Source organism: Lissotriton helveticus, chromosome 10, assembly GCF_964261635.1.
Source record: "Lissotriton helveticus chromosome 10, aLisHel1.1, whole genome shotgun sequence".
Lineage (NCBI taxonomy): Eukaryota > Metazoa > Chordata > Amphibia > Caudata > Salamandridae > Lissotriton > Lissotriton helveticus.
The window spans coordinates 380,389,590-380,413,122 of NC_136071.1; the positions used below are offsets into that span (position 1 = coordinate 380,389,590).

The window sequence follows — 23,533 nt, forward strand, 5'->3', positions numbered from 1 at the left end:
TTGACTAATGGTGGACCGACAAAGGCCATAACATGCATTTATGGGGCTCTGCAGTGTCATTACACCAAGAGAACTTCAAGACTGAAAGACTGGTGGGGCAGACAAGACATGGGCTTGTTGCTTGCACTCTGAGAAAAAGGTTAAGAAATGTGAGGGTTAGGTTTATTTCAAAACATATTTTCCATCATACCTATCTGACTGCTGAGAGAATGGGGAAGATGTACCTGGGGGCACAGACTTCATGATTCCACTGTGTGGCTGACGCTGCAGATTCTACGCACATGGTATGGTCCAGTTCATTCATATCTCAGTTTTGGTCCCAAGTGGTGCATTATATTTTGGAGGTGAATATATCCACCCTTTGGACGCACTTCAATCCTTGCTGGATGTGAGGCCGGTTAATAAACAAGCATTTGCTATGCAATAGGTCTCGCATTATTAAAGTTTGAGATATTGGCATTGATAAATAATGCAACACCAATAGCTCAAACTATAACAATGCGAGACCTATTGCATTCTATGTTCTGCCCTTTCTTTTTGCGTGGCCAGATCTTCTCCCTACATCAGAGCGAATTTTAGAAGAGCGCCTGTCCATTCTGTTATATGAGGTGCGAGTGTTACTCTCCAAGGTTGCTATTGAAAGTTTTCTGACATCTGAAAAAAGAGGGGGTTGTTACTCACAATGTTTTCTTGTGCCAAAGGAGGATGGCGATCTCAAACCTATTTTGACATTTTTGCGAATTCAAAATGCTCATGCTGGCCTTGATTCTGTCTGCTCAGGTCTCGGGGACTGAATGGTGTCCTTAGACCTCCAGGACACATATTTTCATATACCCATCCTGCAGTCTCGCAGACATTACCTGCAATTAAAGGTATACCAAGAGCACTTTCAGTTTGCTGCGCTTCCCTTTGGCCTCCCCAGCGCCCTTCCAAGTGCTCACAAAGGCGATGGTAGTGGTTGTTGCCCACTTTTCGGAGGGCAGGTATACCACTTTTTCTCTACCTTGACGACTGGCTGCTAAAGGCAAGCTCACCACATCCAGTCGCAGACCATCACCAGATGATACTAAACCTCCTGACATTGTTTAGGTTAATGAGCAATGAGCCGAAGTCCCACCGACTCCTTTACATAGGCTTATTGTTCTCTGATGTAAGGGCAGAAATTGCTTAATATGTTCAATTTCCTTTAGCATCTCTATAATAAGACAACAGATGACTTGATGTTGACCTCATGAAAGCTATTTAAGCCACAGGCCTTAGCGGTCAGTTTAGTTCTTTTTTTCTGCCGGTGTAAGGTGATCTTTAAACATTTCAACGTCATTGAGGACCTTCTCAGATCTTTGACTCTTCCTTCCTCTTAAATTTTGGAGAATGGGAATTCCTAGTGGTTTCTTTTATTGGTTTCAAGGTGTTTTTCTTACCTCGTTTTTTTGCATGTTAAGTTCTTATTTAGTGCAGATGTTATTTTCATAATGGCTGAAGGTTTAGTTGTGTTTAATATCCACTCCATACTTCAAGGTTACGGACAGTAACGCATGGTCAACAATTAGCCCCATGAAGATCTGGATTTTCATTGGACATGACGAATATATCCAGTGTCGGAAATCTGACCACGAGGTGAAGGAAGTATCAGCCCTTCACAGGCAAAACAAATACAGGATTATCTTTCAGAGAAAGCGAGGTACCCTAAAACTAGAGATCGAGTCCACCTAGTGGCTCGAAAACGTCCCGGCAGTGATGCATGTGAACACTCCTTCAAGAAAAGGAGAGTTTGTTTTTCTACAGTAAAATACACTTCTTTGAAACTAAGACGTACTCACAATGGGAGATCAATGGGAGATCAATGCCAGAGAATAATCAGAGCCTGTCTCTCTAGCTTTCTCTTATGACAGGGCTTCTTCTGCATTGATGGTGTGGGTTTGCTGCACAGTTTCTCTTTTTTTTCAGTGTTGAAGTCTGTGGTTCTAAATCTAGAATTCATTGGCACCAGCTGTTCAGTGATGGATCTTAATGCTTATAATGCACTGGAAGCCAGGATTCTGATGGGCATGTTGGCGGATACCCAGAATCAAATCACTCCCATAGCAGATTTTGTTTTCAAGCATCCTGTTTCCCACTTCGCTGGTCAGGTGAAGACACTGCTGCAGAATACTTCCAAAGTGATCATGTGCACCAGAGTTCCAAACCCATTATAGGCTTGAAACATTTTGAAAATCTTTGGCTTTATATGGAAGAGTAATTCTACTCTTAGGAGTCTCTGATAGTATCACTGCATGTTAGGAGCTGAGCTCTGCTAATGAATTCACCAACAGCCTGAGCAATTAGAAGTTCTGGAACAAGGTGAGAAGACTTGCTCGAGTTCTCCACAGGGCGCATGGGCCCAAGTAGAATCCTTAAGGACATACATTCATTGGCATAGTCCCTTGGGTAAAAATCTGAAACCTCTTCTAAATGATATTGTCCAGATCTCAGCCTGCAGCATACTTCAGATAGTGACTACTGCTCTTTCAATGCTGGACGAGGAGCGCATCTGCGCGGCGGCTTTGCCAGGGTACTCAGCTGCTTTTGAATTGGTTGGCCAGGTGGCACTGCTGTCCTTTTAAAACCGCTGCATGGAGATAAGGATATATGGTTAAGTACTAAGACTGAAGATAATTTGTCCAGAAGGACTTCTCCGGCTGCCCATCGTGCACCCCCTCACATTCTCCGAGGCGTGTGAAGTGCCTCAATTGTCCCTGGTGTGTCCTGTGATATCAGTTCTACTTGAAGCAGTTGAGGCGTGAGGTTAGGAGTGAAATGGGTCATCTTGATATATATATGCTGGAGACCAGCATGTGTAACTAAAACTGTCCCCTGCTCAGGACATCACCACTTGAGAAAATCTCTTTACTGCATAGTGTTGGAACCTGTAACGGATATGTACTAGAGTTGACCCCAATTAAAGAAGAGGTCTCAGCATCCTCATGCTTGGTTCTGCTCTGAACAGTCTAACAACTTCAGTAAGTATGTGGGTTGTATGTATGTTAGTCCCTAGTTCCAATTGATTCCCAAATACATAGCATGGCACTTATTGTGAAAAGGATTCACATTGACCGTGATCACCTGGTGTTATTTTTGAAATAAAGATGCAATTACAAGCTTTTAATTTCAAGTGGGGTGCAGGCCTTAGTGCTTTCACATTTTGACAGATGTTTGGTGTTCTAAAAATGGGCCTGGGTTGCATGGAAGGCCTTGGTTACTTTGTAGATTAGTGGAGTTTATCGCCACGAGTTGAAAGCTATTGGCGTGATATATTTTATAAAAGGAGTACATGTCAGTAAGTAGTGTATTCCTGATCCTTGCTTTACCAAAGGAATGATGGCATTGGGCTTCACCGTTTATGCAGAGCAGTTTCGGGGTGATGGTCGCATACAAATGTCCTTCATTTAGTGCTGCTTTGCTATTGTGCCCATTGTCTAATAAAGCCTCACTCTGTGTGTCTACCACTGTTTTGGTGACTGGAGCCCGAATTATCATTCTGGGCAGCATGGACGCAGAACTGGCTGGTGTTCTGTCCGATCCGCAACGCCCCCGGGGCCGTTTCCTAATACTCATCATGATCAGTGCTCCGTCACTTGTGTCCCATTGAACATCACCTCCCCTGCTCCAGCCTGCCGCATTTTGCCACTTTCTCGTATGGTCCTAGGCCATTGTTATCGCCCATGCAACCTGCCTCTGTCCTATTGGTTAACGCTGTCTTCACTGGCCAGATCTCCATTAATAACCCCTTTGAGATGCAGTCGTATGCCAAAATGGAGACACTGTTAGGCTCTTGCCATGAACCCAGGCACTGATCTGTATATTGCAGTGGTGTACAAGCAGTGAGATATCCACACAGCCTTTATACTACACGTTTAGTTTGTTCTTGTATTTTACACTTGTAGCCATTACTAAGGCATTCACAGGGCGCTCGTGATGTGCCCCTATAGTGACCGGTACCTTGCAACTATAGCCCAGGACTGACATATTTACCTGCACCATGTACTGACCTCCCAGTACAGGGCAATATACACAGCTGTTGAAGTGTACCTCTATAGTGCTATACCAGTACTCGGATATTTGGAGGGTTTTTACAGCTCGACTGTCCTGCACTATGTACCACTAACCCACTATTGAGGCTTTCACAGACCCCTCACAATGCCATCTCCTTGACCTCCCCCATGAACTGATGTCCCAATATTTGACCCTTTTCAAAGCGCTCATTCTCTACATCTGCTCCAGCACTGGGACATCACAGTCCAGAAATGCACCTGCATTCTAACACGGCCTCGCCCCGGTACTCCAGACATGGACAGGTATAGGCCCTCACCTGCCGTCAGTATCTCCGCACTGAGCCACCTTGAGCCCTGTCGCCTCGCGCCTCTATTCTGCCCCGCTCCATCCAATCAATCAATCAATCAGGATACTTGTAAAGCACACTACTTACCCATGAGGGTCTCAAGGCGCTGAAGGGGGGGAGGGTGCTGCTACTGCTCGAAGAGCCAGGTCTTAAGGAGTCTTCTGAAGGTGAACAGGTCTTGGGTCTGCCGTAGCTGGGTAGGGAGGGTGTTCAAGGTCTTGGCGGCGAGGAAGGAGAAGGATCTGCCACCGTAGGTCGTTCGTTGGATGCGGGGGACGGCAGCGAGGGCGAGGCTGGCGGAGCGGAGCTGGCGGGTGGGGGTGTAGAAGCTGAGTCTGCTGTTCAGGTAGACTGGTCCGGTGTTGTGGAGTGTTTTGTGTGCATGGTTGAGAAGCTTGAAGGTGATCCTCTTGTCGACAGGGAGCCAGTGCAGGTTTCTTAGGTGGGGGGTGATGTGGCTGCGACGAGGGATGTTGTGGATCAGGCAGGCGAAGGTGTTTTGGATGCGTTGCAATCGTTGTAGGTGTTTGGTCGGGATTCCTGCGTAGAGTGCGTTGCTGTAGTCCAGCCTGCTGCTGACGAGTGCTTGGATCACCGTTCTTCTGGTTTCGGTCGGGATCCACTTGTAGATCTTGCGGAGCATGCGGAGGGTGTTGTAGCAAGAGGAGGAGATGGCGTTGACCTGTTTCGACATGGAGAGGGCGGAGTAGAGGATGAATCCTAGGTTGCGAGCGTGGTCCGTGGGTGTCGGTGCTGTTCCCAGTGTGGTCGGCCACCAGGAGTTGTCCCAGGCAAAGGAGGTGGGGCCGAGGATGAGGACCTCCGTCTTGTCCGAGTTCAGTTTCAGACGGCTGCACCTCATCCACTCAGCGACGGCCTTTATTCCCTCGTGGAGGTTGGTTTTGGCGGTGTGCGGGTCCTTGGTGAGGGAGAGGATGAGCTGGGTGTCGTCGGCGTAGGAGATGATGTTCAGGTCGTGCTGGTGGGCCACTTGTGCGAGGGGGGCCATGTAGACGTTGAACAGCGTTGGGCTGAGGGATGAGCCCTGGGGTACGCCGCAGATGATGTCGGTGGCTTCGGATCAGAAGGGTGGGAGGCGGACTCTTTAGGTTCTGCCTGAGATGAAGGACGTGGTCCAGTCCAGGGCCTTTCCCTGGATTCCAGCTTCTTGGAGACGTTTCCTTAGTGTGCGGGGCAGACCGTGACGAAGGTGGCTGACAGGTCCAGGAGGATGAGGGCTGATGTTTCGCCATTGTCTAGTTGGCGCCTGATGTCGTCTGTGGCGGCGATGAGAGCTGTTTCGGTGCTGTGGTTTCGTCTGAATCGGACTGGTACGGGTCTCGGATGTTGTTGTCCTCGAGGTGGCGGGCTAGTTGCATGTTGGCGATTTTCTCGATGACCTTCGCCGGGAAAGGGAGCGGAGAGATGGGCTGGAAGTTCTTGAGGTCCTTGGGGTCTGCCTTGGGCTTCTTGAGGAGGGTGTTGATTTCTGCGTGCTTCCAGCTTTCCGGGAATGTCGCTGTCTTGAAGGAGATGTTGATGATCTGCTGTAGTTGGGGTGCAATGGTTGCGTCTGCTTTGTTGAATATGTGGTGTGGGCAGGGGTCTGATGATGATCCTGAGTGTATGGAGTTCATGACCTTGCATGTCTCGTCGTCATTGACGTAGGACCAGGAGGTCAGGCGGTTGGTGACGGTGGTGTTTGGGGCGGGTGAAGTCTGGGGCGGTCGGGGTGTTGAAGCTGTCGTGGATGTCAGCGATCTTGCGATGAAAGAAGGTGGTCAGTGAGTCGCACAGATCTTGCGAGGGTGGGATGTCGTTGGTGTTGGTGCTGGGGTTGGCAAGTTCCTTCACTATGCTGAATAGCTCTTTGCTGTTGTGTGCGTTGTTGTCCAGGCGGGCTTTGAAGGAGGATCTCTTGGCTGTTCTGATGAGTTGGTGGTGCCTGCGGGTGGCGTCCGTGTGGGCTGCGTGGCTGTCCGGTGTGCGGTCGTGTAGCCATTTCTTCTCCAGTTTCCGAGGTCTGGAGCGATTCGGTGAACCAGGTGGCTTTCTTGTTGGTGTGGTTGTAGGAGGGTTTCTTGAGTGGGGTGAGGGTGTTCGCGCAGCTTACGATCCACTGTCTGAGGTTGCGGGCAGCGGTGTTTGGGTCAGTGGGTGGGTTCTGGGCGACGGTGGAGGTGGAGGTCAGCTGGTCTTCGGTGATTTTGCTCCTGCAGCGGCGGGGTAGCTGTTGGGTGCGGTGGTGCGTGGTTGGTTTCTTGAAGGTGAAATAGATGCAGCGGTGGTCGGTCCAGTGGAGTTCGGTGGTGTGGTTGAAGGCGACATGGGTGCTTGTGGAGAAAACGGAGTCAAGCGTGTGGCCGGCGGCGTGGGTGGGTTCGGTGACGAGTTGTTTGAGGCCGAGGTTGGCGAGGTTGTCGATCAGGGTGGCGGAGTTGGCGTCGTTGTTGTTCTCGAGGTGGAAGTTCGGGTCCCCGAGAAGGATGTAGTCCGTAGAGGCGAGTGCGTGGGTGCTGGCGAGAACAGCGATAGAGTCACTGAACAGGGCCCGGGGTCCGGGGGGTCTGTAGATGAGTGTTCCTCTGAGGGTGGTGTTGGGGTCAGTGTGGATGCGGAAGTGCAGGTGTTCGGTGGTGTTGAGGGTGTTGAGGGTGTCGTCTGCGTGGGTGTACACCTTGAGGGTGGACTTGTGGACGATGGCTAAGTCTCCTCCAGTTCCGTTGGTGCGATCCCTGCGGGTGACCTTGTAGCCGTCCGGGATGGCTATGGCGATGTTAGGTGCCGAGGAGTCGTTCCAACAGGTTTCGGTCAGGAAGGCAACGTCTGGGGTGGAGGTGTTGAGCAGGTCCCAGAGCTCGATGGCGTGTTTGCGTGCGGAGCGGGTGTTGAGGAGTATGCAGCGAAAGTGGTTGGGTCCAGTCCTTGGGGGTTTGGTGGATATGTCGCAGGTGTGGCAGGAGAAGGGTCCATGGGTGTGTTTCGGGGCGGCCTGGAAGCAGTGGTGGTCTAGGCCGGTGTTGAGAGCGCGGAGGGTGGTGGCGTCATATCGGAGTCTGGCTTCGTGGCTTGTGCGGGGTCCAGGGGTTCTGGCGCTGGGTGCGGTCCAGGCGCAGACGGGCTTGCCTCTGGTGCGCCAGCACCCGCCATTTAAGGCGTGGAGGGAGGGAGCATCAGCTGGGAGGCGGGAGCGGGGTGGCGAGTGGGATGCAAGGGGGCGGGGACGCAGGGGAGCAGCGGCGGGAACAGCAGGGATACAGAAGGGAAAAAAGGGGGAGGAAGGGGGGAACGCGATGACAATGGAGCAAAAAACGGGTTTAAAAAACAAGCACAATTAAAATAAACAGGACACAAATGTATTGGATCAGAAACAAAGACAGTGAATCACTCACACCAGGGGAACAGCAGCAGTCAGCGTCAGACAGGGGGACAGCAGGCAAGAACTCACGCACAGAGCAGCAGCTGGGGGAGAGGTGCTGGAATACAGGTGGAGCTATGCAGCAGGTGGGGAGCGGCCTGGCCTGAACAGGGTCAGGGGTCGCTCCATGCATGGGTACCGGAGCCTGAGGCACTGGCATGGCTCGAACCTCGCCCTGCAATGATATACGGAGACATAAACCAGCTATTGCGGACTTTCCCCTGCACGGATGCCCTGGAAAGGAGGTTGTACAGTAAGGTAGCTTGTAAAAGCACCATGAGCTGAACACGTATTGCTGAGAACTGTGCCCCGTGCAGGTTACATGTGCAATCCGAATGGGTGATAGCTCAGAAGCTGAGGTGGGGTGGGCGAAGTTCCTGTGTGGAAAGCGCAAGACGTTTGCCCATTTTATGCCCCGGTCAAAGAGATTAATTGGATCTACGAGCAGGAAAAACACTAAAATACGCCATTGCTTTTTAAAACACTGCAAGGGGGTGGGCTCTGTGTTTTTATGCGCTTAGCACCAAGGTACCTTGCCAGCCCCTCGGTGAGTGTCTGAGCAGCTCCCCCAGCCTGTGTCAAGTGTTTGCCCGCAGACACCTCGTGGCATGCACGTGCCTTGTTCAAGTGCCCTACTGGGAGCAGTTCTTTTGAACAGCACTGGGAGGGGGTGACCATTATAATTCTCAATCTTACTAGCTTTAAGTTCATAAAAAATGGCAGCCCGCTTTTGATGTTCGCCGTTCCTCGTCTTCCTTGGGCCTGGAACTGGTGATGCTCGCGCCACAGTGCTTCAGAAGGTAACGGGTGTAAGAATAAAGAGGTGTGTGAGTGATGACATACCGCTGGTGCTTCCAATGCTGGGTGTATTTAAGCGGAGCCTCTGCTGCTTCTCCCCGTGTTATATCGGGTTCACATCTGTGCGAAAGGCTCCTATGCTGTGCTCTTGTTATGAACCAAAGTATGTACTGCTTTATGCCACTTCTGCATCTGTGAGGCGCGTGAGTAAAGCAGGTTTTGCCAGTTACCTTGTATGACCCCCAGTGACACTTGCATTGTCACATTATGCAACTGAGCTCGTGAAGCTCGTACAACACTTTCCTTGTCACATATAGTACCAGTGCTGTGTTTTACGGAAGCTGATGGCTTTAAGTGGGCTGGGTCGGGAGAAAACAGTGAAATAGCTGCTGGAGACGAGCAGGGACCCATTTTAAACAAGACATCCGCGCTTCTTTCCTTCCATTGCTTCCCTGAGAAATGGATCCAAAAGTGAACAATCCCGCGAGTGGTGCGCGCCCGCCACAGCGAGACGTGCTTTCAATTATCGCGCCCGTGTCTGGGCATGATACCACACAGCCTATTGATAAACACCAATAGGCCGTGGGCGAAGCAACACCCCCGCCATTGGCCAATTGCGTGCAGTCTTTTATAAAAAGACGCACGCAAAGGCCAATGGGGTAGCACAAAAGGAATCGCACATGCACGAGTGTGTGCGATTCCTAGGTCAGTGCTAAAACCCTGTTTTTCACTCACTAAAGGTCTCGTGCTGTGTGAGCACTGCTGCGCAGTGCAACGCAGGTGCGAGACCTAAAAAGGCACAAGGACTTGCGCACTTCCATAGCAGGGCCTTGTAACTGGGGAAAGGATGCATAGCCACAAGCTGGAAATCTGAGGCTGCGCCACAGCTCCATCACTGGCACATACTGGTTAAATGGGTAGAGCGGAGCTGGAAGTGTGCACCACTACGCCCCGGGAGAGTTGGGACAGACTACCTTAGCCTGTGGGTCTGGGACAATTACTTAGGCAAACTGCACTCCAAAATGGATGGCCCCCCACCATGAGCAGAGCGGGAGCTGTTTTGTATGTAACTTGCAACCTGTGACGAGGGGAGGAGATGCTGTGTGGAGACATATTGAGGAGGGCAATGGGTGGACATAATGATTGATGGGGACCCACTGGGCGGAAAAACCTAATGCTTGTTATCAGTGGATGCTGCATCCCACTAGGAGAACAGATAGGGGGGCATGGGGACGCGAGCTGCATAGCTTAAATTAATAATGGGGTTGATTTTAGAGGGGTTTGCAGTTTTTAGGTCTCGCCTAGCGTTGCAGCGCATGCGCTGACTGCTTTGCGAGACATGCAGTATACACTATAGCATGAAAGCTTTGTGGAAGCTCCGGCCACTCTCCACCTATCTTTTTGATTGACTTAGATCCTAAATGCTGCCTTCTGATTGGTTTTAGGCGTGTTAGTCCCTCCTCCTGAAGGCCATGTTGTTATTTGTAGCCTTCCACGGCTACTGGCCCCTTTACTGCAAACACTATTTTCTTCCCTGTCTCCCCCGCACCCTCCCGCAAGCTGTGACTTCTGGGCCCCTCCTCGAACCACTCCTGTTCGTGCCTTTTTGCCCACCCACAGTCCTGTTTCCAATGCAATAGGTCTCACCTTAAATGCGAGTCCTATTGCATTGCAAATGCTTGTTTCAATTGAAGTTAGGCAATGCAGTTGGGCGAGGAAATGGAGGCCGATTTCTGCCTGGTCCTAATATGGAGACTTTATCTGCTATGATACTAGAGGGGAGAAGTACGTGCTCCCAAGAGAAGGCTTCTCAGTTCTCACTGCTCAGTCCCCTCCTCTCCAGCGCAACTAGATATCAACAAGAATAACATTTACCTCCTGCTGAAAGGACACAGCAAACATTCATTTACTACTGCCCCAAATCTTTGGAAGTGAATTTAAAGTCCGGTGATTCAATTCTCATCAGTTGGGGCCGGTCCACGAAAAAACATGTACACGGCAACCTGTTGATTCTTTTCACTGCATTCATAGACGTGGAAATCCACAACTCATTTGCCCTCCCATTGGCCATACACATAAACCATTATAGCTGCCTTCTTCCTTAATGCCACCGCCCGTAGACTTACAATCCAGCCAGGCATGCCGTTGACAGTTTCCCCAACGGGACAATCTAAAATACTCGCCGGCCTCGAGAACACAGAGACTCATTAAAGACCCCACTGTTAAGCCTACACCTTACAACCTAACACGCATGAGGCAACGAGGCCCATAGAGGCCCAAATCCACTCATATATGCCTAAGCACTCTTGTTTTTCGAAGGCATGTCGGTATGGAGCTTTCCATGGAACTCCAGCCTTTACTCAGGACACCAGAAGTGCACTAGACCTAAAACAAATATATGGAGCGGGTGGTTTGAGGCTGAATTTCATAGGCATTGTATAGCAATGCCTCAGGGGTGGAAAGGTCATGGCCCTGTTAACTGGTAGACTTTACAGTCTGGTATTCTTTGTAGTCGTCTAGGGTCAGGGAGCATTCTGTTTAGTCACCTATTGCTCCTATAACTAGGTTGAGCACTTTTTCAGGAAAAAAACGGGACGGTAGCAGACACAGAAATAAACTCACATGCTCGCACTACTGTGAACATATTCACTTCCCTTTTCATATATATATATATATATATATATATATATATATATATATATATATATATATAGACACATTTAAAGACTCCCCTCGTACTTTGTTCCTAGGGCATGCATGAGCCCCTATGGGTCTTGGGTGATGGGCTCTGTGGACATTAATTCGCCCCTCATTAAATCCTGCTGTGCTGCAATGAATGAGACCAGGCAGTACAGCAGGAGACCCTTATCAAATAAGATCTGTCCCACGTGTAATAGGAGGGCGACTGTAACATGAGCCTGCACAGAACTATTAAAGTGTGGGTGCTCATCCACCTCTCTTTAAACCAGAACATGTATTTATTTTTTTGCAAAATGCGTCCGGACACCAGCACAGTCCATGAAAAACTGAGACTGTCCAGGTTAATTCTGGAAGTCTGGTCACATTACAAATAACGGATTTCTCTTTCCCCTCATCTTTTGGATTTCAATTTTCATTGTGGGCATGTACTAGAGCTCGGTGCCTTAGGCACTTAACTACTTAGGTACTGCTTAGGCCAGATCTGGCTTGGTAAACTTTGCCTTTCATTTAGTGCTAGCACCACGTTAAATTGGGTAACAAGCTCACACATGTGTAGTCTTTATAAACTACGTTGGATAAAGACTTGGTATAAAACACGCTTTTATAATAGTTAAACAATCCCCTAGCCCCTGGAATCGAGTTTTTTTTTTTATAACAAGTCATAATATAGCTGCTTCCCTTCTCTTATTGAAACCCATCAAAAAATGCTTCACACCAGTGACCTAAAGAATGCATTCTTACCTTATAATGCATATTCAACAGTGAAAGAGTAAATAACCGTACTGTGTCTTCAGAAGAAATGTTAAAACTAAAAATGTGCTCCTTTTTGGGTCTCGCCTACTCAGCGCACATGCGCTGAATAGGAGGGCCTTTAGCCGTCGCTCTGCTCATTTTCAAGCACACACTCGTGCTTGTGGCGGCATCCACCTTGCGGGAGCAAGCAGCTGTGCTCATGCTAATTGGCTGTTGCTTGCTCCTGCAAGGCAGATGGTGCCACAAGCACGAGCGTGCTTGAAGACAACTGCTGCCTGTTTCAGCATTAGTTGTTCCCCCCATCGCGGGTCAAAGGTTAATTGGCACAAGCATTGACAAAATGAACAGACCTTTCTGAGTTTATAATCCAACATTATGGGCTTGCCCCTTCCGCGCCACCTCAAAGAAAGGGTGCAGAGTTTAATGTCACTGCGAAAGCCTCCATCAAAGAGTAAAATTTGTACCTCTGTACTCGGCTTACTGGTATAGCGCCTACAAATTTAACTATTCACAGTCCACGAGTGATGAACTGTTGAACATGGAGGCGTCAAACCCTGCATCCCTGAGCGCTTTAAATGCGCAATGCACGAATCGTCACTTTTAGAGGAAAGCTGCACCACTCGAAGAAAAGTTTTTAAGTGCCATAATCTTTGGTAACGCGAGGAACCAGTTTAGTAGTGAGGTGCTTCTACCGACCCTTGTGCTTCCCGAGGCAGCTTCAGAGCGTGGATGGGCCTGCCAGCATGGCTCCTTGCCTCAGGTGAGCCGTGCAGTGTGTTCTCGCCAGAGGCATCCACAGAGTACTCTGGCCGGTGCTTTCTGGGTGACGGTGCTCTCCCAGGCACAGCGACTCTGCTTTCAAGCTCAGACCACTTTCTTCCTCTTTTTCTCTTTAATTTCACCCTTGTTCTTCATCGCCTTTCTCTGCTTGTGAGTGTTTTTGGCTCGTCCATGATTATCCCTTTTTAATTCTCCTCCTTCCCTGGCCACCATAAGCTTCAGCCAAATTCTGCTCCTTTGTGTTCCCTGATCTTTTCATTCTATCTTGTGGCTCGCTATGGATGCCAAGCAGGGTCAGGCAGGAGCTGCGGGCAGGATGGCTACTCAGCACGGGTCCCTGTTCGAGGCTTGCTGCCTGTGCTGGCGCTGCGTGTCATTGGCCGCACGCTGTTCTGGGAGCCAGGCTCTCTCTCCTTTGCTCAGTCTTCACCGATTTGTTTGGCTTCTGTTCGCTGATGCTGCTGGATCAGTTACATCATGCAGGTGATTACCGTAAGTAAGGTAACAGACATGCACTACCAAAATCTCTCCCTGCAAAGTTGTATTCATTTTACCCAAAACATCTCCGGAAACCAAATACCTTGAAGATAATTTTACTGAATTCTAATAGGCACAAGCATTGACAAAATAAACAGACCTGTCTAAGTTTATAATCAAACAAATGTGTGCATGTAGCTTGCAAATATGCTATGCTTTAAATGTGTTATTGTAAGAAGTATGTTTGGAAGTGGCATATTTGCATTGCTATGAATATTTCTTTGATGTTATTTGCTAATGATTGGTAAAATTGGCATTTCAAACTGTAAATTTCTGTAACATGTTATGGATACAATACACAGGAGTAAGGTGTTTTTTTCTGATACAATAGGCAGCATGATATTAAAATGACCACCTCATATTTGATTTTTGTAGAGCTGAAGTACTATCGCCCAGACAGAATAAGTATCCAGGTGCACATCAGACATGTCCCAATATGGTATAAGACTGGAACCCCACAGCGTATGTCAACAGATATAGCCAGCATTGCAATGATTTGTTTTTCCTTCTATAATGCCAACCTCAAGATGGCAAATTACTGTCAATTCACTCCTGTCATAACACTTGACCCAGATATTAGTTGACATAGAGCCACATACACAGGTGTCGAACTTTCTCCGATTTCGTTTTTATTTTCTGCTTATAGTAACATGCATTTTGGAACTTGGTGTCACTTTCCCATTATTAGAACATATCTACTAAAGGTCCTATCATGTCTACCTGGTCACAGCTAAATAACTGTATGTACAGTAGTTTACTAGACGATCTCAGCAAACTGTTGCAGGCCCAAGATAACACCTGCACCCTGGTGACAATCACTAACAAGCATTGGCATAGCCAATAGGTCTCACCTTTGGGACATTATAAGTGTTTAGCCATGCAACAGTTGATGTTGCACTAAGGATATTGTGCTGCATAATTAAATACTAATAAGGTCCCAAGGCGAGACCTATTGGCTATGCCAATGCTTGTTGAAATTTCGAGTGGTTGCCGTGGGGGAATCTAAAAAACACAAGAAGTCCACACAATGCCACTCTATATGCATCTTGAATAGGGCTCCCGGGTTTATGGTATTATTATTTTTTTTTACATTTCAGTAGGTATTTATCCGTATTTATTTTTGGGCAGTCTCATTGGTATTTTTTCACTTTCATTTCGTGTTTTGTGAACATTTGAGGTTATAAAATTGTACATTTCCACATTTATCTGATAAACGCACACTAATACTCAGATAATTGTTGTGTATTAGCAAACTAAGCAGCCAAATATAGCATACCAACACATGCACATACTAGAGATGTATGTTAATACAGGCCAATATTTTACGAAATTCCATCCTGTTTTTAAAAATCCCCATTCTGTGCATTTGCTCAGCTGTTGATCTGAAATTCCTGAACCAGAAACGCCTCCCAGGGCATGATAATTCAAACAACTACTGGAGACACTCCGCCTAGAGACACCATAAAACTCCCTGGAAAGACTACCTAAAAACCCACCTCGTTTTAGATTCCCTTTTGGTGTACGGCTGTCCAGACACTTTCCTTCACCACATCGCCCTGATCCCCTTAATCATGACAGGCGCTTTGGCACTCTTTGGTCAGTCCACATGCACCCTCCAGGGTACAGATGCAGTCCCTTTCCAAATATGGAAATCAATATATGCCTACACTCACCCTCCACTTAGAGGTCCCAAGAACACTGTACCCGCTCTCTCCACGTTTGCACATGGCCCTCCCCAAATATTTTGTTATCTAGTCTCCATATCCCAATTGGGAGTTCCATAGATAAGCTGCAAGGAGTATATTTTCCGCATACAACAAATAGGACACCACACCAGTACCCCTTCCATACACCCTACACCAGTGTTGAAGTCTAGCAATGTTCACTTGCCTTCTGCAAAGGTTTGCGTGTCAGCTGCAACCCAATGGTTCAATTAGGTTATAGATACCAGAGCGCTGCAGGAAACAAAATTGACTGAATGTGCTTTCCCATTGACGCAGAAATGGAAATACACTTTGGTACATCAGGCCCTTCAATCTTTAAGTAGGTATTTATCTTTCAGTAGTTGGGTTGGCTTTGTGGGTAGGCAGGCACCAGTGACGGGGCCATTGCAGATTTTTTGGTCTGGTTCCCTATAGTGCTCAAGGCCCACCTGGTTGGGTCCCGAAGCCTCATTTAAAACAATGAGCAACTTGTTATTAAGTTTCTGTGCTGTAACTGTACCATGTAGCTCTGAAGTGGTGGGGGGTTGTGGCGCCGCCAGAAGTACCCATCTCCACTGCGAACTCACTGACTGCTCTGAGGCATGCCCACATGCCCTGTGGTCCCGGCAGGCTGGTAGAACTCTAGCATAAGCACGTTTCTATGTGAGCTACAAGTTGGTATGGCATGTAAGTGTGCTACGATTTGTGCACCAGAGTTTGTGTTTAAAAACGTAGGGCCCGATTCACAGAACTAACTTAAGACAAAATCCTAAACTTACTACTTTTGGTATTCACAGCAGTTAGGATTTTGTCTTAAGACAGACTTAAGTTAGGATTCTGTCTTAAGTCTATCTTAAGTCTGTCTTAAGTCTGTCTTAAGACAAAATCCTAAATTCTGTGAATACCAAAAGTAGTAAGTTTAGGAATTTGTCTTAAGTTAGTTCTGTGAATCGGGCCCAATATCTGCTTCAGAACTTGTCAGATCTTGCAATCTTCTTTACTCCGATAATCTTTCCAATTATCTCCAGATCTCCCGTGCTTTGGGGTAAGACGCCATGCCTTATGAAATTGTGACTAAACGGGGACAAAATATGTTTTTGGTTTTTTTTTCACTAAAAAATGCATTATTTTCCATTATAAACTTAACCAACAGAGGCATAAATCGCATTTCCAATGAACTATAAATACAATAAAAACACAAGCTTAGGTGTGTCTGACCCATCACCAGTGACACGAGAACTAACAGTAAATGTTGTAGCACACAGGATAATCTGATGCTTCACTAAAAACTTATAAGATCCAAAAGGCAGACCTATTGGCTATGCTAATGCTTGTTTTGTGTTTGCTTTTAGCAAGCGGTACAGATGCGCTGATCCTTTGCCCCTGCCACGGCCCACTCTTAGGAGGGGCTGGAAACGAGAACACACTGGCGGCGGGGCTCTCCCTGAACGCTCCTTTCGCTCTCTGTGTTGTAATGAAAATGGAAATAATGGTAATAAAAAAAAACAATCTCTTTCTCTCCTGATGCCCTCCTCACAGCACCTGCGTGGCGTCTGCACGGCTCTTACCTGACAGAGGGTTGCATACGTCATTGCTCCTTGGCTCTCCGTCGCCCTCTCCCAGGTCCGAGGTTATGTAGTCCGTGTTATTCTGCATTGCCCGGGAAGGAGACAGCTCCACAGCGTTGGACACCGGGGGCGGCTGCTCGTCGTCGCTGGACTGGAAGCTGGTGGCAGAGCTGCTCCGGTGCTCCTCTGCCCACTCCGGCTTCCCTGCCCCTGGCGTGTGGCTGTTGCGGCCCACCCTGCCCGACTTCTGGGCCTTCTTGGCCTCGCCAGCGGTGTCAGCATCTGTGAAACCAAGAGCTGGTTGGAAGGGGCGATCAATGCACGAAAACACAACATGGCAGGTGGGGAACAGACAATGAACCCTTAAAAACAGTAACCAAGACCACCAGGCAGCAAGAGAAGCGTTACACGCCAGTGACAATGTGGAGGGATTTAAATGGGGGTAAAGACTGCCCTGTCTTCAAAATCCGGAGCGGGCCCAACTAGAGGACGGACACATTATTAAAATATTATACTACTATGGAGATGTTCACATACTTCAAATTGGTGCCAAATAAAAATGCATTTATTCAAAGATTCGTAGGATTACTGTGTCGTCCATCGGCCCAAGTGGAATTTTGCTGAAAATGTGCCATTTCCCCATACTCTAGCCATCGGGATGGTGTATAATAATTGGACCCAAGCCATGGGATCTATGACATTACAACGCATGCTTTTACCACGCATGCTTTTACATCGCAGTTTTTACAACGCATACCATTACAACGCATAGCGCTTTGGGGTGCTGGATAGTGAATAGTTTAATTTACTATTCCAACTCCAGTCCCCGTGGACACTAGGGAAGGTGTTGGATAGTAAATTAAATCTATTCCCTATACTAGAGCGTCCCCCAGCGCAATGCGTTGTAATGGTTTGCGTTGTAAAAGTTGCGATGTAAAAGCACTGCGTGGTAAAAGTTGCGTTGTAAAGGATGTTTCCCCAAGCCATGAATTCTGGGCCAAAGCCCACTTTCTGTAGGATTACCAGAAGGTGTTGGCCAACCAACTGTGTCTGTATTTCCTGTCATTCTTATCTTGCGAACCCATCCCTGGCCCTCTCTCTGGCCAGCAGTTTACCTGTTTTTTTTACCTACTTTGTATAGTTTAGGTTGCTTTTCCCCATGCAGTGGCCTGGCATCTCCTTCCACCAGCTGTCTATATTCCTTTCTGTCTGGTGCAGTCCTGTGGGATAGTTCAGCTTTATGGTCAGGCAAGCATTCTGCTTCCCACAGATGCTGCGCTAGGTCTAGCATTGCTCTGTCTGCATTCCTATATCGTCTGGCCTTACTGGCTGGAAGGTGAACCTAATCACCGTTTTGTACGCTTCGCGAATAATTACCACAGATTGCATTCTCCCTGCATTTACTATAAAGAACAGTTCCATAGCTTGTGCAGCCTCCATCCCAGCCCTTGCAGGATGCTTTTGGTTTTTATTTGAGCATGTAGTGGAGAGTGATGGGATGTACCTCTTGGTAAAAAGTGTGTGTCGCTATATAAGAACCTTGCGCCAGTCGTACTAAAAAGTAATCTAATCTAGAGAGTGAACTCATTCCACCACAGGTATAAATACTGCCGTTCACCAGGGTGCGCCTTCCTCCAAGGATCCATTCAGTCTAGAGCATTCGTAATGTTAAATTGTCTTTTATCCTCCCTACCAATTTGGTTAGTCTCTGTGACTGTATCAATTTCTGTCTGCATTGTGAGATTTAGGTCTCCTCCCGTGATCAAAAGTACATCTAGAGACTGAATGATCCATTTCCCCATTTTTCCATCATCTTCATTTGGAACCCACGGGTACATTTGTCCCCAGTCCATTCCTTACACGTGGCGCATAACACCCCCAAGGTTTTTCTATGTTTGTGCGATTGTTAGGGGCAGTGATTTATGTGCCAAATACACACCCCGTGAGAACCAGTTCTGAACCCAGCGTGATCCAGGACTTTGTACCACTCCTTATCAAGGGATCTGCAATTATTATCCACCAGCTGTGTTTCCTGTAGCTGCATTAGATAAGGGTGCAATGTGGATAGGAATTTTATTTATGGCCCCTCTTTTTAGCTTTAACTCTGTCCATTGACCTTCCATGTTAATATTCTACACTTCAACAGAACTTGTACCATTTACCCAGAGGCATGACTCATAGTAGGTGGGACTAGTATGACCTACAGACCTAGCAATATGACTAGAGGCATGTGCCAAAAACCCTGACCCATAGAAACAGGGGTAATGTCCCATGCACCTAGACAAAAAATACTGCATGTGTGTTACATACCCCGCCACTAGTGTTAAGCATCCAGACCCCCAACTAGTCTCAAATACACTATTAGAACCTGTGAGTTATGCACCCAGGCCCACAACAAGGCTCAAATACACAATTAGAACTAGTGAGTTATGCACCCAGGCCCACAACTAGTCTCAAATACATAATTAGAACTAATGTATTATGCACCCACACCCCACCAGACTGAAATACAGAACTAGAAAGGGTGTGTTGTGCACCTAGATGCCCGCTAATATGAAATACAGTCCTACCTCAAGTGTGTTCTTACTACCAACCCCCACTAATCTCAAATGCACAAGTAGAACTAGTGTACTATGCATCTAGAGCCCCTATAGTCTGCAATACAAAATTAGAACTAGAGTTTTCTGCGCCCAGACCACCAGTCGGAATTACAGAACTAGTGTGCCATGTACCCAGACCACTCAAGAACTAGTGTGTTATGCACCCAGACCACTCACTAGTCTGAAATGCAGAACTAGTGTGTCATACACCCAGACCAATCTAGAACTAGCGTGTCATTCACCCAGACCACCCCATTAGTCTGAAATGCAGAACTAGTGTGCTATGCACTCAGACAACTCTAGAACTAATGTTTCATGCGCCCAGACCACCCCACTAGTATGAAGTGCAGAACTAGTGTGTTAGGCACTGAGACAACTCTAGAACTAATGTTTCATGCGCCCAGACTACCCCACTAGTATGAAGTGCAGAACTAGTGTGTTAGGCACTGAGACAACTCTAGAACTAATGTTTCATGCGCCCAGACCACCCCACTAGTATGAAGTGCAGAACTAGTGTGTTAGGCACTGAGACAACTCTAGAACTAATGTTTCATGCGCCCAGACCACCCCACTAGTATGAAGTGCAGAACTAGTGTGTTAGGCACTGAGACAACTCTAGAACTAATGTTTCATGCGCCCAGACCACCCCACTAGTATGAAGTGCAGAACTAGTGTGTTAGGCACTGAGACAACTCTAGAACTAATGTTTCATGCGCCCAGACTACCCCACTAGTATGAAGTGCAGAACTAGTGTGTTAGGCACTGAGACAACTCTAGAACTAATGTTTCATGCGCCCAGACCACCCCATTAGTATGAAATGCAGAACTAGTGTGTTAGGCACTGAGACAACTCTAGAACTAATGTTTCATGCGCCCAGACCACCCCACTAGTATGAAGTGCAGAACTAGTGTGTTAGGCACTGAGACAACTCTAGAACTAATGTTTCATGCGCCCAGACCACCCCACTAGTATGAAGTGCAGAACTAGTGTGTTAGGCACTGAGACAACTCTAGAACTAATGTTTCATGCGCCCAGACCACCCCACTAGTATGAAGTGCAGAACTAGTGTGTTAGGCACTGAGACAACTCTAGAACTAATGTTTCATGCGCCCAGACTACCCCACTAGTATGAAGTGCAGAACTAGTGTGTTAGGCACTGAGACAACTCTAGAACTAATGTTTCATGCGCCCAGACCACCCCACTAGTATGAAGTGCAGAACTAGTGTGTTAGGCACTGAGACAACTCTAGAACTAATGTTTCATGCACCCAGACTACCCCACTAGTATGAAGTGCAGAACTAGTGTGTTAGGCACTGAGACAACTCTAGAACTAATGTTTCATGCACCCAGACCACCCCACTAGTATGAAATGCAGAACTAGTGTGTTAGGCACTGAGACAACTCTAGAACTAATGTTTCATGCGCCCAGACCACCCCACTAGTATGAAGTGCAGAACTAGTGTGTTAGGCACTGAGACAACTCTAGAACTAATGTTTCATGCGCCCAGACCACCCCACTAGTATGAAGTGCAAAACTAGTGTGTTAGGCACTGAGACAACTCTAGAACTAATGTTTCATGCGCCCAGACCACCCCACTAGTATGAAGTGCAGAACTAGTGTGTTAGGCACTGAGACAACTCTAAAACTAATGTTTCATGCGCCCAGACCACCCCACTAGTATGAAGTGCAAAACTAGTGTGTTAGGCACTGAGACAACTCTAGAACTAATGTTTCATGCGCCCAGACCACCCCACTAGTATGAAGTGCAGAACTAGTGTGTTAGGCACTGAGACAACTCTAGAACTAATGTTTCATGCACCCAGACCACCCCACTAGTATGAAGTGCAGAACTAGTTTGTTAGGCACTGAGACAACTCTAGAACTAATGTTTCATGCACCCAGACCACCCCACTAGTATGAAGTGCAGAACTAGGGTGGTATGCACCCTGCCAGACCCCCCACCCTAGTCTCAAATACACAATTAGAACTGGTGAGTTATGCATCCAGGCCCCCACTGGTATGAAGTACAGAATTAGCACTAGCGTGTAATGCATGCTTTTTTCCATCTCCTCAGAAACAAAGAACTAGTGTGATAGGCAACACAATCCTCCAGCCATAATAGTAGTGTGCTGTGAGTTCTATTTGTATGAAATACAGATTTATAACTAGTGTATTATGCATGCACACCCTTCAGCCATAAGTCTAACGTGCAGTAAACCCACTAATCAGAAATGCAGAACTCAAACTATTGTGTCCTGTGCAAGGACCCGTGGCCATCGGAGTAGCGTGCCACGCACACACTTGTGTGAAATACAGTTAGAACTAATGCACTAAACATGCACCCTTCTCAGCCATAAATCTAGTGTGCCTTGTTATGTTTGATTAGGCTATATTGATGTGTATAGCGCACTAATCATCCGAGAAGGTATCCAGGCGCTTGGAAAGATGTGTAGTGTGAAATATCGAACTTGAACTAGTGTGCCTGCAATAAGGCTAGTGAGCTGTGCACACGCGAGTGTGAATTCTGGAACACTAGTGTGTTGTGTACCCAGACACCCAATAGAATGGAAGCGAGAGCTACATTAGTGCTTTATGCACGTTCTTACTGCAGTTGCAGGACTATCAGCATCACCAGTGGCTGCACAGTGTGGTTCATTGGTGAGTTTGTCAAACCAGTGTTCAAGATATAGCAGAGTGCAAAGAGGCGCGAGGGTGTTCGCAAGACTGCTGAACGTGCACCTGTACCTGGCACTGGACTTTGAATAATGCACACTGTCGCTGATGTGTCATTAAACACACCACTGCCACGGCTTCGCAACAGCCTGTTGACTGTTATGGCTGCAGGTTGATAACCTATCTACTAATCCCAGAGAGAACAAAGGTGACAGTTCTCTAATGGCGCTCGGGTCCAACACTCCAGAGATAAGGCACTGTAGCTTCGGCGGCACCCGCTGTTTTAGTGCATCTCGACTTCAAAGCACTGAGGGCCAGATTTACACATGTTTCATGCAACTCTGGTCAGAATCCAATTTCGCTGGACTGTGCTGTGCAAGGTGGAAAACGCAGTGCTGAGTCATGCTTCACTGAGATTGGTCTGCTGCTGCTGTCTTCCCCTAATCTGGAGGACAAACAGGCTGCTTTGTGTGAGGCACGGCCTCTCAACAAGACACAGAGATGAGTGTGCACTGCCTCGAATAGGATTTGTGCTGGACGCACACCGTACCAGGGGCAGCTCTAGGCTCATGGTGGCCCTGGGCAGGGAGCGTAGGTATGGGGCCCCGGAAGAGGAGGAGGCCACTGAAGAGGGGGGGGGGGCGGGGTCAGGGTGTTTAGAAGTGGAACAGAGCCGGAGGCCACCATATCTCTGCCAGGGGACGCCACGCAAATATGTATCCATCCTCAGAGGATTATTATATTAAGGATATATATGGGCGTGGGGGCCCCTGGGGTTTGGTGGCCCTGTGCAGGTGCACAGCTTGCACATGCCTAAGGCCGGCCCTGACCGTACTAAAACACATTCCTGAGCCTAGACAAACTCAGAAGGACCTCATGCGTTGGCTGTGCATTACAGCACCCAGGCAAGGCGTTGGTTTTTGGGGGAAATGAACATTTGTTCCCTTGCTTACGTCTGCTTCCAGTAGGTGGTTATTTTTTCGTGAAAAGCCGCGGCTTGCTGTCTTAGACCAGCTTTGCACCAAAACATCTGGGTATGTCCGCGGATCAGCCCCAAATTTCTCCTTGACACAAAGTGGTGCAACGAATCACAAAGTGGCTTTTGCACTGAGAAAAAGGCTCCATTTCAGCGCAAAACACCTTTTGCACTGTATAGTAATTATCATGTAAGGCTTTAAGTCGCTTTTCATCACTTTGAGCAGGTACAAAGTCTTAATAAATCTAGGCTCGTTCCCAGGACATTTTATATTTGTCTCCCTTGCCACTACTCTGATTCTCACAGATTCAATGCAAAATGCGCTGCTAAATATAGTTCTGTTATTCCGCTGGCTGCATTGAATGGCTGACACGAGAGCCTTTCGCCATCTTGTGTCAGAGTTGCAAACTGCAGCTAAATTATAAACAAAATTGAATGACATGCTATCAGGTCTGAAGCATTATTGAGCATTTCTAGGAGCCTCCTCATATTGTCAAGGAAACAGTACTTTAGTTGTGGCTAATTGTACTAAGTTCCCTGAAGTAAACCACAACAAAATACCTGCTTAGTTCACAAAATATGGTGGTTACTATGTGTCAACAGCACACAGCAGTGGTGGGAGTGGGCAGCAGCCTCCAAAGAAAAA

General features: G+C 47.6%; 1 protein-coding gene across 2 annotated transcripts in view; it reads right to left on the bottom strand.

Annotated features, from left to right (window-relative positions):
• The window catches only part of KCNH2 (potassium voltage-gated channel subfamily H member 2), a 1,950,790-nt gene that overhangs the window by 13,168 nt on the left and 1,914,089 nt on the right, over positions 1 to 23,533 (bottom strand). For both annotated transcript variants that reach the window (XM_078662767.1, XM_078662768.1), the window contains one exon: positions 16,636 to 16,917. In XM_078662767.1, the coding sequence (XP_078518893.1) occupies positions 16,636 to 16,917 (282 nt within the window). The remainder of the gene's footprint in view (positions 1 to 16,635; positions 16,918 to 23,533) is intronic.